The sequence below is a fragment of the Choloepus didactylus genome, chromosome 1 (assembly GCF_015220235.1).
Source record: "Choloepus didactylus isolate mChoDid1 chromosome 1, mChoDid1.pri, whole genome shotgun sequence".
NCBI classification, from domain to species: Eukaryota; Metazoa; Chordata; class Mammalia; order Pilosa; family Megalonychidae; genus Choloepus; species Choloepus didactylus.
In genome coordinates this window covers 64216799-64234646 of record NC_051307.1, presented here as the reverse complement: position 1 = coordinate 64234646, position 17848 = coordinate 64216799, and the positions used below count along the sequence as shown (strand labels likewise).

The window sequence follows — 17848 nt, the reverse complement described above, 5'->3', positions numbered from 1 at the left end:
AATGTGGTATATACACACAATGGAATACTACACAGCAGTAAGAAGGAACGATGTTGTGAAACATATGACAACATGGATGAACCTTGAAGACATAATGCTGAGCGAAATAAGCCAGGCACAAAAAGAGAAATATTATATGCTACCACTAATGTGAACTTTGAAAAATGTAAAACAAATGGTTTATAATGTAGAATTTAGGGGAACTAGCAATAGAGAGCAATTAAGGAAGGGGGAACAATAATCCAAGAAGAACAGATAAGCTATCATGGGTAAATTTAATGTTCTGCGAATGCCCAGGAATGACTATGGTCTGTTAATTTCTGATGGGTATAGTAGGACCAAGTTCACAGAAATGTTGCTATATTAGGTTACTTTCTTGGGGTAGAGTAAGAACACGTTGGAAGTAAAGTAGTTATCTTAGGTTAGTTGTCTTTTTCTTACTCCCTTGTTATGGTCTCTTTGAAATGTTCTTTTATTGTATGTTTTTTTTTTGTTTTTTTAATTTGTTTTTATTTTTCATACAGTTGATTTAGAAAAAGAAAAAAGTTAAAAAAAAAAAAGTAAAAAAATATGCAGAGCCCCCTTGAGGAGCTGGTGGAGAATGCAGGGGTATAGGCCTGCCCTACCTCGATGGTTGCTAACATGCCCACAGACATAGGGGACTGGTGGTTTGATGGATTGAGCCCTCTACCATGGGATTTGCCCTTGGGAAGACTGTTGCTGCAAAGGAGAGGCTAGGCCTCCCTATAATTGTGCCTAAGAGCCTCCTCCCAAATGCTTCTTTGCTCCTCAGATGTGGCCCCCTCTCTCTAGCTAAGCCAACTTGAAAGGTGAAATCACTGCCCTCCCCACTACATGGGATCAGACACCCAGGGGAGTGAATCTCCCTGGAAACGTGGAATATGACTCCCAGGGAAGAATGTAGACCCAGCATCATGGGATGGAGAACATCTTCTTGACCAAAAGGGAGATGTGAAAGGAAATGAAATAAGCTTCAGTGGCAGAGAGATTCCAAAAAGAGCCGAGAGGTCACTCTGGTGGGCACTCTTATGCACAATATAGACAACACTTGTTAGGTTCTAATGAATTGGGGTAGCTGGTGGTAGATACCTGAAACTATCAAACTACAACCCAGAACCCATGAATCTTGAAGACAATTTTATAAAAATGTGGCTTATGAGGGGGAACAGTGGGATTGGGGGGGGGCCATAAGGATCACACTCCCGTTTGTCTAGTTTGTGGATGGATGAGTGGAAAGGTGGGGGAAGGAAACAAACAAACAAACAAACAGACAAGGGCACCCAGTGTTCTTTTTTACTTTAGTTGCTCTTTTTCACTTTAATTATTATTCTGGTTATTTTTGTGTGTGTGGTAATGAGGGTGTCGGGGATTGATTTTGGTAATGAATGTACAACTATGTAATGGTACTGTGAACAATCAAATGTACAATTTGTTTTGTATGACTTATGGTATGTGAATATATCTCAATAAAATGAATTAAAAAAAAGAAGAAATTGCAAGAGTACATAAAAAAATAGAAGATCTTATGGAAATAAAAGAAACTGTTGGCCAAATTAAAAAGACTCTGGATACTCATAATACAAGATTAGAGGGAGTTGAACAATGACTCAGTGTCCTAGAAGACCACAGAACAGAAAATGAAAGAACAAGAGAAAGAATGGAGAAAAAAATCAAAATGGATCTCAGGGATATGATAAATAAAATAAAATGTCCAAATTTAAGACTCATTGGTGTCCCAGAAGGGGAAGAGAGGGTAAATGTTTACAAAGAGTATTCAAAGAAATTGTTGGGGAAAACTTCCCAAACCTTCTACACAATATAAATACACAAAGCATAAATGCCCAGTCCAAATAGAATAAATCCAAATAAACCCATTCCAAGACATATTCTTATCAGACTGTCAAACACTGAAGAGAAGGAGCAAGTTCTGAAAGCAGCAACAGAAAAGCAATTCACCGCATACAAAGGAAACGACATAAGACTAAGTAGTGACTACTCAGAGGCCACCATGGAGGCAAGAAGGCAGTGGCATGACATATTTAAAATTCTGAGAGAGATAAATTTCCAACCAAGAATACTTTATCCAGCAAAGCTCTCCTTCAAATTTGAGGGAAAGCTTAAATTTTTCACAGACAAACAAATGCTGAGAGATTTTGCCAATAAAAGACCTGCCCTACTTCAGATACTAAAGGGAGCCATACAGACAGAGAAACAAAGGAGAGAGAGAGATAGAGAATTTTAACAGACATATATAGAACCTTACATCTCAAATAACCAGGACACACATTTTTCTCTAGTGATCATGGATCTTTCTCCGGAGTAGACCATATGATGGGACATAAAACAAGCCTCAATTAAAAAAAAACAATTGAATATATTCAAAGCACATTCTCTGACCACAATGGAATACAAATAGAAGTCAATAATTTTTTATTTGTAACTCCACTATTTACTTCCTACAGGATACAAAATACATGAACTCTAATGACAAATCAGTGGTTTTGGACTCAATGTAAAATATGTAATTTTTGACAGAACTATATAAAAGCGGGGGAATGGAGTAGTATAGAAACATAGTTTATGTGTCCTATTGAAGTGAAGGTGGTATCAAAGAAAAACAAGATTGTTATGGATTTAAGAGGTTAAATTTAAGCCCCACAGTAAACACAAAGATATTATCAGAGAATATGACCATAGAGATGAAAGTAGAGTATGGGTTACGAGAAGTAGGGGTAGGGGCAATGGGGAGTTAAGAAATGAGTGTAGGGTTGCTGTTTGAGGTGAAGGGAAATTTCTAGTAACGGATGGTGGGAAGGTGATATAGCATTACAACATTCTAATGTGATTAATTCCACTAATGGAATGCTAGGGAGGGGGTTGAATGGGAAGATTTAGGCTGTATATATGAAAAAAAAAAAAAAGGCAGTCTAAATAGATGACAGTGGAATGCCAAGGATGGTCTTGGATGGGATCTGAGGATGGAGGACAGGAGGCTCAAAGGGACACAGTTGGGACATAAGAAAAATAAAAAAGGAAATATAGAATGTAAGCTTTGTATCAATGTTGAATTTCTTGAACTTCTTAGCTGCGCTTAATGGGATGCATAAAAGAATGTTCTTGTTCATGGGAATTGTATATGTGAATTACGATGTTTGTTCAAGGATGTGTGCAGCTTGCTCTCATATGTTCAGAAGACAGAGCAATAGATGATGGATAATAGATAGGGAGAGAGGGAGGGAGGGAGGGAAAGAAAGAAATGGTGGTGTGACAGCATGTTAAAGTTGGTGGATCAGAGTATCGGGGGAGCGGGGTCGGTGTATGCTGGAGTTCTGTGTATGGAGTTTGTATTGTTTTTGCAACCGTTCCTGTAACTTTGAATTTATTTCAAAATGAAATTTAAAAAAAAAAGGACTGAAGCCAATATGGCAAAATTTTGACATTTGTTTTCCTTGCTGAATTTTGACATTAGTTTTCCTTGCTGGTGGGCACATAGGTGCTGCTTATATTATTTGCTGTACTTTTCTGTATTGGTAAAATATTTTTAAGTTACAAATAAAGAAAAGGAAAGAAAAAAGCAAGATTTAATCTTTACCCTCATAAAGTATGTGGCTAAGCAAATGGGAGCAAAATTCCACAACCTGCCAGATCCACGGGTAATAGCCTTTCTTCTCTTTCAGTGCTATTGTGAATCTATTCTTTCTAAAGTATGTACTTTCTGGCATTGAATTTTGACTTGGGGAGAGAAGGAATGTAAATATGTGGGCTCAATTTATATATTATTATTGTCATATTCCTCCCCTTTTGTTTATTTATTTTTAGATTATGAAACATATAACCATTTCAAGTTAGACACAAGAACTTCTGAAGGTCCATGTGCAAGATGATAAGATGTCCATGGTGGACACCAAGTTAGAGGAGAAATCAAAAATTGGTACTAGTGTTGACAACCATGCTAATTACATAAAATGCTCCAAGGGCAAGTCTGCAGGATAAGTCCTAGTCTGTGAATGTCATGACACTGTAAATATGGACAAATACAGTAAAAATTTTGTGGTCTAAATATTTTTTAATGTATAAATATAAAGCAGAACTGTTTTGCAAGATATTTGTGGGGAAACAGATTTGTCCATGGCCTGCGCATTTCAATTCTGCTACCCTCTGAAGATCTAGTTTTGAAAAGAAAAGAAAATCATGTTTATGTCTTGGAATAGTAGAATCAAGATGAACATAATATGTCAGAGCGCAAAGGTACTCAAACAGAAATCATTCCGGGTGAAACTAAACACTCTTTCTCCCTCAGAGGATTTTAACTTAATAATTCAATAAATTTGACTGCATTTTTTAATGTAACAAAGTTTGAAACCTACCTTTACTGATATTGAGCAAGATCTGGAGTTCAGTCTGTCCTTCTGGATTAAGGCCATTTGCATTTGAATCTATCTGTGTTGAACTAGGAGTTAGAAAATCGCTAGCTCCTATGAGAAGGAAAAAGTGGCATTTTAGAAACCCATATTTTCATGAATACAACATTACTCATGGTTAGTGGCAGAATATTCTCTGCTATTACAAGCACACAAGACAAACAGCTCACCTTTCCCCACAGAGAAGCGAATACCTTCAAACCCCACAGTGTTATTTGGAGATAATTTTACAGACTGTACTGCTATATTAGGTACCACCACTGACCCATTGTCCAAAGACAAGGAATAATTCTCCATGTTCTGAATAAGCCTGCATGGAATAAAATAGAACATGTAATATTTTAGAGATTACGTCATAAAGTCAGAGATGTGCCTTCCCTCATACATTCCAAGAGAAAGGGATGATCAGAAAGTCACACGGTCACAACAACATTGGCATAAACACATAAAAATAATTGGTTTTCCTCCCAGATTCTTTCTTTGTTATATATACATTTGCTGCTGTTGTTGATTCTTGTAGTCTGGCCCTACTGGAGGGTATCTTGGACATAGATGCCAGAAAACTGGAACTCAGGAATGACCCATTTCCCAATAGAAATATTCTTTTACCACGCAGCTCTTTGCATAAAAGGGTGATGTTGCCACATCAGTCAGGCATGTACTTCTAGTTGTTTCTTGGTGATAGAAATCAATTTCCATGTATTTGACTCAGTCCTGTTGCCCAAATCCCTTGCAGTCAAAAGCTTCTCTTTGATGTGGCCTCTCTCGCGCCAACTCTGCAAATAAACTCACTACCCTCCCCCCTACATGGGACGTGACTCCCAGGGGTGTAAGTCTCCTTGGCGCCGTGGGACATGACTTCAAGGGAGTCATGTGGGGATGAGCCTGGCCTGGCATCATGGGATTGAGGAAGCCTTCTTAGACCAAAACAGGGAAGAGAAATTAAACAAAATAAAGTTTCAGTGACTGACTGATTTCAAATGGAGTCAAGAGGTCATTCTGGAGGTTATTTTTGTGCATTATATAGATTTTCCTTTTTAGTTTCTGGTATATTAGAAAAGCTAGAAGGAAATACCTGAATCTGTTAAATGGTAATCCAGAAGACTTGATTCTTGATGCTAATTATATAACTACATAGCTTTAATTGTGTGACTGTGTGATAGCGAAAACCTGGTGACTGACACTCCCTTTAATCAGTGTATGGGAACATGAGTAATAAAATAATGACAAAAACATATAAATAATAGAGGGATATAAGGGGTATGGGATGGTTTGAGTATTCTTTTTAATTTTTTTCTGTTTTTTTATTTTTTAATTTATTTTGGAGTAATGAAAATGTTTGAAAAGTGATTGTGGTGATGAATGAGCAACTGTACGATGATACTGTGATTGTATACTTTGGATGGATTATTATATGGTGTGTGAGTATATCTCAATAAAATTGCATTTAAAAAAAAAGCATCTCTTTGTAAGATGGTTCCTGAGTCTACCATTCAGATGGGAACTAAGAGCAACACTCTGAGCTTTCTGCCTTGGTTATTAACTAAATTCTGCAGATTTTCACAAAGTTCTTTTCTACTTTGGCTGAGTTCAAAGATAGATTAGAATGTCAGGTACGAGGGAGGGAAGGGGAAACCTGTCAGTTTGGAGTTCCCCAACAAAAAGTTGTAAGATCTTTACTTTTTCTTGTTTCCTGTAAGAAGTATTCGTATTATTTCTGTTCTTGGCAAAAGCAAACCTCTATAACTAAGATCACTGCTTTACTTTTCCAGGAAATCAAATGATTTCATTAAAATTTAGTGGTTCTGCAGCCTAAATATTTATTTCTGCCGTTGAGATATTTTTTCCTTTCCCAAGTGAAATAAAAAGGAGGGATAAATTTGAAAATACAGATTGCTTCATAAAGAGAATGCAATAGCCATAACGTATGGAAACATTCAAGTAGGGCCTCTCTGTTTCAGATGCTTTCCTTTCATAACACCATTTTATGAATTTTCAACAATCCACATTATGTATTTCCCACTTAATGAATAACAGTCATACCTCAGAGGGAATACCTAACAAAACTCCAACTTTAAAGACCTTCATTCATGCATTCATTTGACCAAAAAATGTCTGTTGAGCACCTACTATGTGGTCAGCATCCTGGGAAACACTTGAGGGGATTCCAAAAGGAGCTCTCTCAGGCATTCAGAGGTCAAAGGGAAAAATATGCTAGATACATGCAGGTGTCTTCCATATTCACAACCACTTCTAAAGGGTTCCTCTACTCACAGCCCCTGCTAAAGGTCATATTTTCTACAATATAATTCTTCCCTATTAATGCCAAACTAATTGGATTATAATGGACCCCTGCCCCAAGGGTGCCAATCTAGAGGCTGGCCATCATTCTGTTACAAATGACTAGAAGAAGCAATCATATTACATCATTCTGTAAATAATGTTCTAGCTTGTATGGGAATTATATCAGGGAAGTCATGGTTTACAGAGGGTTAGAGAGGTCATTATAGTATGAATGGATATGAAAGGGTTAACTTATGAAAGAGAAGAGCTGATAAGAAGAGACACACATGCTTATTGAGTCATGTTAATTATAGAGACATTAACTAACCTGTTTTTGAGGTTTTCCTATCTATAAGTCAGATATTATGCCAGTGGTTTACATCTATTATCTCATTGGAGCCTCTCAAGAATCCTTCTGAGGTAAGTCTCAACATTATCCTCTTTCATATTAAAGAATTTGAGCTCAGTTTATGAAGTAATATAATTTGAATAATTAGAGATATGAAGTAGTTAGAAATAGCTACTGAATGACAAAGTTAGGATTTGAATCCAGGTCTGATTCCAAAGGCTATGGCCACAACCTTATATTATCCTGAAGGGAAGCTCCACAAATTCTTTCTACTGAGATCTCCAAAGCCACCTTGAATCCACAGTCATCCATCTCCCTGCTCAGGGTACTAAGGCCCAACCATATTGTATTCCTGTTCTTGGGTTCCCATGAGATCCCATATGCCTCCTTATAATAAATCTCTGCCTGGTCAAGATAACTTGAATGAGTGTCTTATAACCAAAAAAGGCTGGCTGGAATAGAAATATTAACAGATGTGAAATGAATATGTATAAGGTAGTCAGTGTTGGGAAGCAGTTTTGCATTATCCAAGTTGGGTAAATAAGGACAATTATGAGCTTGAACATGGCAGCAAAGTTTCCAGGCTACGGATCAGCCTTTGCAGCCAATGTTCCAAAGTGTAGAAATGAAGTCCTAGACTCACTGATTATAGTAGGATGCCTTCACCAGCAGACATCCTGCCCATGGCTCCAGAACTTGGCCCATTTCAATGTTCTGCCTCCTCCCCATTTAGAAAAAGAGAATGGATGAGAGAGAACTTTATTATGACAACTTGAGATGGCTGAAGCTGGGGTGGATTTTTTCCTCCCTGTTGCTCTTCTCTCTTTTACCCCCATTCTCTCCACTTCTCCCCACAAGTGTAGAAGGGGAGTTAAGTAACTGGGGGACACAAAGGAGGAAACTGAATGAAAGAAGGGAGAGGCCGAAGCTAGATGGGCAACCAAGGCCTCCTGTCTTTCAGAGGTCTAGCTTCAGGGGATGGAGTTTGGGAAGCAAGAGCTATCCCAAACAGTTAACTTCCTTCCCTGTGGAGAGAAGAGAGTAAGGGATGACCTCTGTTGGCTTGTTGAGAGTATTCTCCTGAAAAGGGCTAAGGGGTAGGTGAGCTAATCTTGAGGCTGGAGGCACGCAGTTCAGAGTCTACAAGAGTTTACGCAAAACGTCACATGGAGGAGGGTAAACTGGCAGTCCATGATTAGAAAAATAAGTAGATTCAAAATTCAGAGTGTGTGGAAGGGAAGATTGACTATGGTTATACTATTTCATATTCTAATGTGTTCTATTTTAAAGTTTTGTTAATCCTCCAACCATCTCCTTTGCAATCAATTGGCTATTACACAAAAATCACACAGAATTACTTTTGCCTTTCAAGGCCTTAAACCAGTAAATTTCATAATTGTTTTCTGTTAGGACACTATTTCCATCCTCATGGTGATCTGTGACTATCTCAGCTGAATCCCATAACTTCCCTTTTCTCAGATTTCTCACCAAAACCATCCACTCCTCTCCTTTTCCTCTAGCAAGACTCTGTGAGCCCGGGGCCTTCAGTTCCGAAGTCTCCCAAACTAGCTCTGGGCCTCCATGTTCACTGATCTTAGACACTGAACCCACGGACACGTCCTTCTACTTTAAGAAAAATGGGAGGAAGGGCCCGGACCCCTATTGAAATTTGGAGTCACAAACTTTACCAGTAAAAGTGTTTACACAACCTATACCACCATCTCTCAGAATTATAATCTTTTGAATGCTTTTTCTACTTCGTGCTTTTGTGCTTTCTCTACTTTGAGGGCTCAACACTAAAGAGATACTTGTAATAATCAGAAAGCCAGTCAACTACTTCTAAGAGTACTTTCTCCCAAGGAAATAACAGATCAAGCAAACAATATGTACAAGAAAGTATGTACAAGTATACAACCAAAAAAAAAAAAAAAAAAAATCAGAACATAGGAGTTAAGAAGAGAGAAAACAGACAGAGTTAGCTTCTTTTTTTTTCCCCCTTCAGTGTAAATGGGAAAGCTAAAGAAAGCTTAATCAAAACACATCAGGGCCTTATAAAGAGAGTTCTGAGATGTGGGGATGGCAGAGTGTCCTGCAAATTTATGCTGTTCTCTGAAGCTCTGTGCATTAAGAAAAGAGTTGGAAGAACTCCCTGCTGTGCATGAAGGATCCCCCTTGGCCATTCCAAGTTCTAATCTAAAGCATCCTAGTTATTCTCTCTCTCCCAGGCCATGGTCACCCCTGGACCAGGAGTTCACATACATCACTCCATTCAGTAACTGAAGATCACGTGGAAAGCTGAGGCTTTTGTCTGCATTCAGAGGAATCCGCCATTTGGTGCATCCATGAGAGCAATATTTAATTTCTGTTAATGCTTTAACATAGGAATGCAAACAGTACTTAATCAGGTTTTCCTTCCAAATTGAAAGTTTGCTTACATTCCAAAGATATTATTCTTATCAACAGCAGCTGCTCTTTGAAAAACATCTTCACTGGCATCTAGGAGCTGACTCACTGTTGTTACAGCAACTTCTTTTGCCTGTCAAGGAGAAGGTATTAATAATCATAGAAAACACAGACCATACATCATCATCAGTACCCTCATCATGAATTATTATGTTAGTAGAGGCACCACTGGTCTGATAATCTAGAGGCAATAATTTTTCAAAAACAAATGCTCAGAATGTTGGTTTATATAATGTGACAGAATCAAAATTAGGCAAAGTAAAAATATAAATGAAGCAGTCAATTAGAGACTTAGGTCTCCAAATCTGGACTCTTAGCAAACTCCCCACATCCCTAAGGGCACAAAAGCAAACACTTGGTTACAAAAGCAGAAACAAAATCAGAAGAGTGCAGGGTTCTGAATGTTAAAACATTACATCTCACAACAATTAGTGTAATTTTATTACTTAAGAAAGGATTTCTAGTTTTCTTTACAACCAAAAATTAGGAGTATGCCAGAGAGGGGATCTCTTCATCTTTGATTGCTATTTAACTGCCCTCTTTTTATTGCTGCCCTTCTGTTGTTGTTGACTAATCCTTCCATAAATTCCATATTTGGATGTAAATGGTTTTCTCTTTTAAATTCATTTTACTTAATTCATGCTTTGAATCTCACCTACTTTCCAAAGGACCTGGGGTAGCATAAAATAATTTTTTGAGATAAGACACTTAAAAGAGATGGAAGAAAGGAGCAGGCTATGCTGATATTCAACCGACAGACACTGGGTCAGTCCGTATCGGTGGTTACTAGCCAAGCTTGTCCAGTGTCCAAGCTGTACTTACTGGTAAATGTTGTCTATCATTCTAGTCCTCAAGAATCAGAGTTTAGCAGTTTATAACATTTGAAATGTAAACTAGGCTTAAAGTTTTCAGAAAGCCAAGACAAAAATGCAAACATACTCAGCAGAAAGGAATCACAGTTTAAGATAGCATGTTCCAAAGTTAGTTCCTAGGAATACTAGTTTCTTGGCATAGAATAGAATTGATGAGGTCAAGTGAAATTGCTAAACATATCAATAAGGTGAAATAGTTTTGTTCATTTCCAGGATTTTCTGGAAGATTCAACATGACATATTCATTTTAACTATCCTGAAGGAGAGTATTTGTACAAGGAACCCTTCATTTTCCTTTGTGCATCTCTCAGAAAGAATTCCCCTCACAACTGTTTTAAGCAACCCAAACTATGCCCAATTCTGTATCATGGAATAAATGGTAAAGTTTGAGGTCTCTTTCTTTTTTTTTTATTCACCTATTTTTTTTTTTTAACATGATGAATTTTACCTCAGGTGTAGCGTTTTGTGATGAGTTGAAGATCTGTGCAACCACCATAGTAGCAGAAGAGATGTTCTCAGCAGTTAATTTATTGGCATCAGATGTTAAAATCTGGGCTGCAGAGGAAATGTTCCCAGATTTGTTTGAGATGTCCACTATCTGTTAAAAATGAAAACCCTAGTTTTATACAACTATGTTGAAAAACTTTGCAAGCAACTGCAGATGAATAAGCTGGAAATGATCTGAGCTTCAATATCTCCCGAACATCACATCCATTCGGTTTTCCATACATTTGCTTCTCGCCTTGAGTAAAGGACAAAGTGCATGCAGGCCAGTGGTTTTCCCAGCCTTTACTGACTTCCAGGAGTAATGAAGTAGAATGGACTGCCCTAATGAGATTAATGCTGCTCAAAGTGTGGTCCTTGGGCCAATGTCAGTTCACTGTTTGTTATAGGATACATGGGAAGGCCAGCCCAGAAATTGAAAGTAAGCATTCAGAAGTTTGTATAGCAATTTGACATAGGAACTTGATGCTGTTGAATCTAAGAATTTAAAATAAGGTGTGTATTTTATGTATCTTTTTCATTTCATTTTTCTAGAAATTCATTTCTTTATAATTGCTTTATTAGAGAAGTTGTAGTTTTTCAGAAAAAATAATGCAGAAAATACAGAGCTCCCATAGACCTCCCCTTGCACACACAGTTTTCCCTATTATTAGCTCTCTGCATTAGTGTGGCACCTTTAACACAATTGATGAAAGAATATTATCATGATTATACTATTACCTATAATCCATAGTTTACATTAGGGTTCATTATTTGTGTTGTACGGTCTCATGGTTTTTTCCTATCTTTTAGGATATATATACAAACTAAATTTCCCCTTTTAACCATGATCAAATACATCAATCAGCAGTGTTTGTTACATTCACAATGTTGTGCTACCATCACCACTACCCATTACCAAAACTTGGCCATCACCCCAAACAGAAATTCTGTACTAATTAAGCATTAACTCCCCATTCCCTACCCCCAACCCTGCCCCTGGTAACCTGTATTTTACTTTCTGAATCTAGGAATTTGCTTATTCTAATTATTTCATATCTGGTAATTCATTTTTATTGTATTTTACAAAATTGTTGGTCTGCAATGGATTGCCTATTTTTAAAACCAGTTTTCAGCACAGATAGCTTGGGAAGCACTGGTCTAGACAAGCTCACCAGGTACAGTTGGCCCATGGCTGTGTTGCAAGGCTGAAACGTGTTAATCTATGTTGTCCTTAGTGGAACTGGGTGTCAATATGTGTGTAGCTTAGTTCTCACTAGGTGGCAGTATTATTTCAAAAATCAAACCAAGGTTATAGGTTATTTGGACTTAAGAAAGCATCTGAAACATTATCCAATCAGTAGACAGAAAGGAATAGCGCTGTCATTCAACAGCCAGGTACACTCTGTGAGATGCTTTATAGCTATTTTCATATTTAATACTCAAAACAGCATTGCGACTTGAGCACTCTCAGTTCTGTTGTTCGCATGAGAAAGACACAAAGGGGTGAGGAGTTTGCCCCAAGTTCACATAGCTTGGAAGTGATAGAGCTGAGAGTCAAACACTGTCTTGTCTTGCCTGCAGCCTACCCACACCCACCTCCCCCTGACCTGTGTGGATAGAAGCCACCCCCAGTCCTCCATCTGTGACTGGGGAGCCAGTGTGGTACACTGACAAGTATGTAGACTTTGAAATCAAGGGCAGTTCTTTCACTGCCTGACTGTGGTTCACTGGACAAAGCATTTTACCTCTCTGAGCCAGTTTCTGAACAGCAATACAATGTGTACCTTACCACCTATCCATATGGTTATTAGGAGAATGAAATATGATACAATAATAACATATAAACAATGCTTAGCACAGTATTTAGCACACAGTCAGTGCTCAATAATTTGTAACTGTTATTAACTATAATTATCTCTGTTATGGGAATAACAGCTAATTCACAGAATTTTTATAAGGATTGAATGAGATAACCTATGTAATTTGCTCGGCACAAAGAAGGACCTATATAAAAGTGTGTTTCCTCTTACTGCCCTTGCTTGGCCTCAGGTGTTAGCTCTTCCTTGCATTTCAGTACATCATTAGTGAAACTAATTTAATCTGCATGGAAAACTGTATCTAGTCAGATGTACTTCCCATTTCACCTACTCATGGATAGAGCCCTGAGACCAGCACCAGAGTCTGGAGTTTCCTTCTCACAGGGTCTTTGGTCATACATATATTTTTTCTTCATTCTGATCCAGTAGACCATCACAAGATCTTCCTTTTGGTCTCAAATGTCAGGAATCCTGTTCAGTCAAGACTTCACTGGTCTACAAAGATGAGGCAATTTAAAATGTGTTCTAATGATTATCATTTGCTAAAATAAACCCAGAAAGTCCAACTGTCCCCTTTTCACAAATAGTTATCAACTTTTATTAAAAAAAAAGAATGTTACTAGTTTTTGTTATTTATAATTTGAGGATTTTGGATGCATTGATTTGCATGCAAAACTGATCAGATGATCACAATCAGATGACAGAGACTTGGAACTTTTTCCAGTTGTCCATCATTTGGGCCATATGGCATACCTGGTCTTCCAGTGATTTCAGAGTTTCAGAGCAATTTCCCATTGTCGCATTTTGTAGTTCTATCTCTCCAAACATAGTGAGATTGCACAGCCGCGTTGCCTTTGGAAAGCCCGCTTTAGTAAAAAGGGGGAAAAAAAAGATAGTGTTTGCAAAGATGGCCACAACAACAGCCCAAAACCTGCTCCTATACACACGTTCCTTTCTAATATGACTATGCTACTCCTCCCATCAAGAGGTAAAGTCTACTTCTCTACTCCCTGAATCAGGGCTCATCTTGTGATTTGCTTTGACCAATTACAATGTGGTAGAAATGATGTATGAGTTCCAGAGCCTAGACCTACAGAAGCCTTGAAGCTCCAAACTTGCACCCTTAGAATGCTGCCACATAAGGAAGCAGGTCTAACCTCCTGAAGGGTGAGAGGCCATTTGGAGGACAACCCAGGGGCTCCAGCCAACAGCCAGCACCAAGGCCCCAGACGTATCAGTGAGGTCATCTTGGACCTTACAGCCCAGCCCAGCTGCCCCAGTCAACCCACAGAACTGTGAGAAATCTAAATCATTTTTGCTTTAAGGCACCAAGTTTGGGGCAGTTAGATACACAGCAGTCAATAAGTGAATCAGATAACTACTACAAGAAATTTTAGGTAAATTACATTTGTTTTGGTTTTTAAAAACTGGAATTCAAAAGACCAATGAACTTTCTTTCCTTCCTTTGATGTCAGAAAGGAAGATTTGCCCTCCGATAACTAACGACACATGGTTTTAAATAGGATGTGATGGGGAATATTATGCTGAGAAATCAGAGACAATATGAAACAAGTCCTACTAGATATTGAATTATATGTTGATCTTTCCATTTTACCCAAATTAGGGTAACACTTGAAAGGTGAAGAAGAGTTCTATTGTATTGCATCACCCATTAGGTATTTGGCTAGCTCTCAATTTACTCTTAGTATATGCTTCTTGTATCATTTGGTTTATTTCCTAGGATTGCCGTCTGAGCCTCCCCATCTCAGTGCCCATCTATAGCTAATACTTAAGAGGCTGTAACAGATAAAATCACCTCCAGCTTTCATTAGAGGGGCAGCTGATCAGAAGGTGAACTTTCTTCAGAACTACCTTTGGGCAGCTACTCCTTGGGGCAACAAAAACTGGAGGCACTGAAATCAGAGATAACTTTTACAACACAAAGTGGAAGGTTGGAGTCATTATCAACTTATATAATGACTCCACTTGTACTCCATGATATAATGAAAATTTCAAACGTACATATAGGCTATAAAAAGTTTTTGAGTGGCCATGTTTCAAGTGCATCTTTTCCTCTATATTACCTACAAATATAAGTCTGCCTATTCAAAAGCATTGAAAAGAATTTTGGTTATTTGCTATGTAAAGTTGAGTAAGTAAAAGCACTTCTTAACATAAAACCAAAAGAAAATTTGAAAACAGTGAGAATCTTTAACTTTAAAATTATTTTATGAGTTCAATCTGAAATTCAGAGAAAAAATAATATTTTCATAATTGTTGCTCAGAAAAGAAAAGTATATAACCAAATGAAAGATGATTCCCTTAACCAAGAAAGTGTGGTGCAAGTGTTATGCCCATTGATGGGTATGTTAATGCAATTTTTACTCTTCCTGATTCAGTAGTATACACAGTTATTCTTTGTAAGCTGGATCTGTTTTATAAAATATTATGAAGTATTTAATATACACAAAACATTTAAAATAAAGAAAATAGGTACCCCAGACACATCATACAGTAAAAAAAAAAAAAAAATTAGCACCAAGGCAGCTGAAGGCCCCTTTGTACCTTCTGAGTTCTCAATCAAAAGGCTGGAAGTACCTATGTAAAGGGTAAGATCATGAATACTTGAGTAAGCACAATATACATGTGGGCAGAAGGCAATTTTCTGTCTGCAGATGGAATGCAGATCTATATAACCACTTAGAATAAGGTAAATAAGTGCATAAGAATTATTTAGCCTTTGAAAGATGCATTGACATACAAACAAATGAATATCTAAATAAAATACGAGATTCTCCCCAGGGTCATTACTGATAGCAGACATATCAAACATTTTTATAAATGATCTGGAATTGGCTGTATTCCTGAGGCATCCAGCTCTATAGAAATGGGGGAGCACCTACAGGTAAATATGAGCGGTGGGAGGATTGGGCAAATCAAAGTCAATGTAAACAAAGAGTAAGTACAACATTTAGTTAAAATCAAATAGAATAATGGGACTTAAGCCTTTAGGAAAGGCTAAAGTTTGCTCCAAGAAGATGTTGCCCAATGTGGTACTGAAATGAAATAAGTCATCAAAAGGAAGGATATCATGAATTCTCACGAGAAATAGAAAATATTATTTTCTCCTTTACTCACGGGATGCCTTCATGTAAACTTTAGGTTGTGTGCTTCAAGAAAAGGATGATGAAGCTAGAGAATGTCCAAGAAGAGCAAAAATGACCAAGGAGATGAAGACACAGACTTAACTATTCATCTCTATCTGGAAAGATGAAGTCTAACCGTAGATGTAATGTAAGCCTATGATCTAGACTAATTTCAAAAATTGGAACAAATGATATAATTTAAAGAGCAGATATTAACCTGATCAAATTCTAGGAAATAGAATAAGCTAGGAAAGCAGAATAATTCTAGCAAGATTAAGAGGAAGTGACAAACAACTGATCTTTATTAACACTTTGAGGAAAATTAGGAATTACATGATGTACCATCTTAAATGTGAACATTTGCATCATGAAAGGGAGCCATGCCCTTGCATTAAACCTTCCATTATTGATACTTCTTTCAGGGAGCTGATGATTGAAAGGACTATAGGTATGATCCAGCAGAGTGATTCTTACATGTACACAGAGGAAATGTTTGAAAAACACTTACCATTGGGAGTGTTCTTTTCACACGTTTGTAAGGAAGGTCCATATCTGCCCACTGGAATTCTGGCAAAAGTAAAACCCTCATAGGTACTGTTCTCACAGAAATTAGCTGCAATGGAAAGAAAATATATCTTTTCATCATAAAAGTATACTTTTCTCTTTTCATATTTGAATCCAGATAAAAGTTAGTTTAGAACCTACTCAGTGCAATTTGAAAAGGAGATAGAAGTCCTGTGTTACCCACTGGCCTGCTAGGGGCCTCCATGCCTTCCTATCTAGTTAGGATTACTGCCATTAGCCTCACTGGTAGGCTAGATAACAGGTTCCAATTAAAAGGGCACAATATGTAACTGGGAGGAGGTGGGAATATGACACTAGCACATCAGCAAGGATAGTTTATCAGATTAGTTGGGATCTTGAGAGTTAAAGATATAGGGCCTACAATGGCAAAGATCATCTTGAGGATGTGAGTCAAATAAAAAATGACAGTTGTGGGATGTATGAGACACACTGGTTGATAAGAGTATAGAAAATGATGGGCATGGAGGTTCTGGGGCTCTGGATCCTAAGCAGACAGCATGAAGTATGTGCTGGGGAGCACACCTCAGGCCAAGAAGTGGCTTTGAACTTTGATTTAAGACTTCAATGATTGAAATCAAACTGCTAATTTAATACAAATTCTTAAAGAAAATGAAGAAAAGACAAAAACTTCATATAAGCATATACTTTTTGATAGGAAGGTGCACCTTAATATCAGAAAAGTTAAATATGTTAGAATTGTGATATTTGAAATGGGGTAGTATCACATATTACCTGCTATCCTTGCTTAAACACAACTGTGGGTTTACAGAAATTTTTGACAATCAGGAGGGAGACATGGTATATTGAATATACAGGAAAATAGTCCAAAAAAATTAATTTTTGCTATTAGGCTGATAAACCCATCTTAAAGCCATTGCTGTTATACATATTGTTACTGAGATTATTAACTAAGTTTCTAGAAGATTTGCATCTTATTAACATGAGTCATCTAAGCCTTACAACCTAGTCCTATCCCAAGTAACTTACTGATTGTACATCTCAGTCCTTTCCACTCTTCTGGACAAATGCATCTGCCATTCTGCCAGGTTCCACCATTTTTGCAGAAACCCTGAAGGGTGTTTGTTTGGGTAGTAGGTATTTCTAAAGAAACAATAAATAACAGAACAGTAAATGATCTGGCTGATTAGTTTCTCACTTTAGGCTTGTGACCATTTAATTTCTATATGTCAAACCATTACTTTGAATATCTTTGCTGAGAAATATCCTCTGAATATCAACAACAAAAATATACACTGAGAATCTACACAGGGTGTATACTGCTTGCTAGATATTATGGATACAAAGAAAACCAAAACAACCATATTTGAAAGAGGGACACAACACCTTGGCCTAGGAAATTAGAATTCCATTAGGGAAACAGGAGATTAAAAAATAATAGATGATA

General features: G+C 37.4%; 1 protein-coding gene across 2 annotated transcripts in view; it reads right to left on the bottom strand.

The window, feature by feature from the left end:
• ADGRG7 (adhesion G protein-coupled receptor G7) overlaps positions 1–17848 on the bottom strand; it is a 113207-nt gene that overhangs the window by 62545 nt on the left and 32814 nt on the right. Inside the window, exons 4-10 of one of the 2 annotated variants that reach the window (XM_037835673.1) lie at positions 17431–17512; positions 16367–16471; positions 13466–13578; positions 10858–11007; positions 9510–9610; positions 4613–4752; positions 4389–4496 (exon numbers count right to left, since the gene is read on the bottom strand). In XM_037835673.1, the coding sequence (XP_037691601.1) occupies positions 4389–4496; positions 4613–4752; positions 9510–9610; positions 10858–11007; positions 13466–13578; positions 16367–16471; positions 17431–17512 (799 nt within the window). Of the gene's footprint in view, positions 1–4388; positions 4497–4612; positions 4753–9509; positions 9611–10857; positions 11008–13465; positions 13579–16366; positions 16472–17430; positions 17545–17848 lie in introns of both variants that reach the window. The other variant, XM_037835593.1, reaches the window with a different exon arrangement.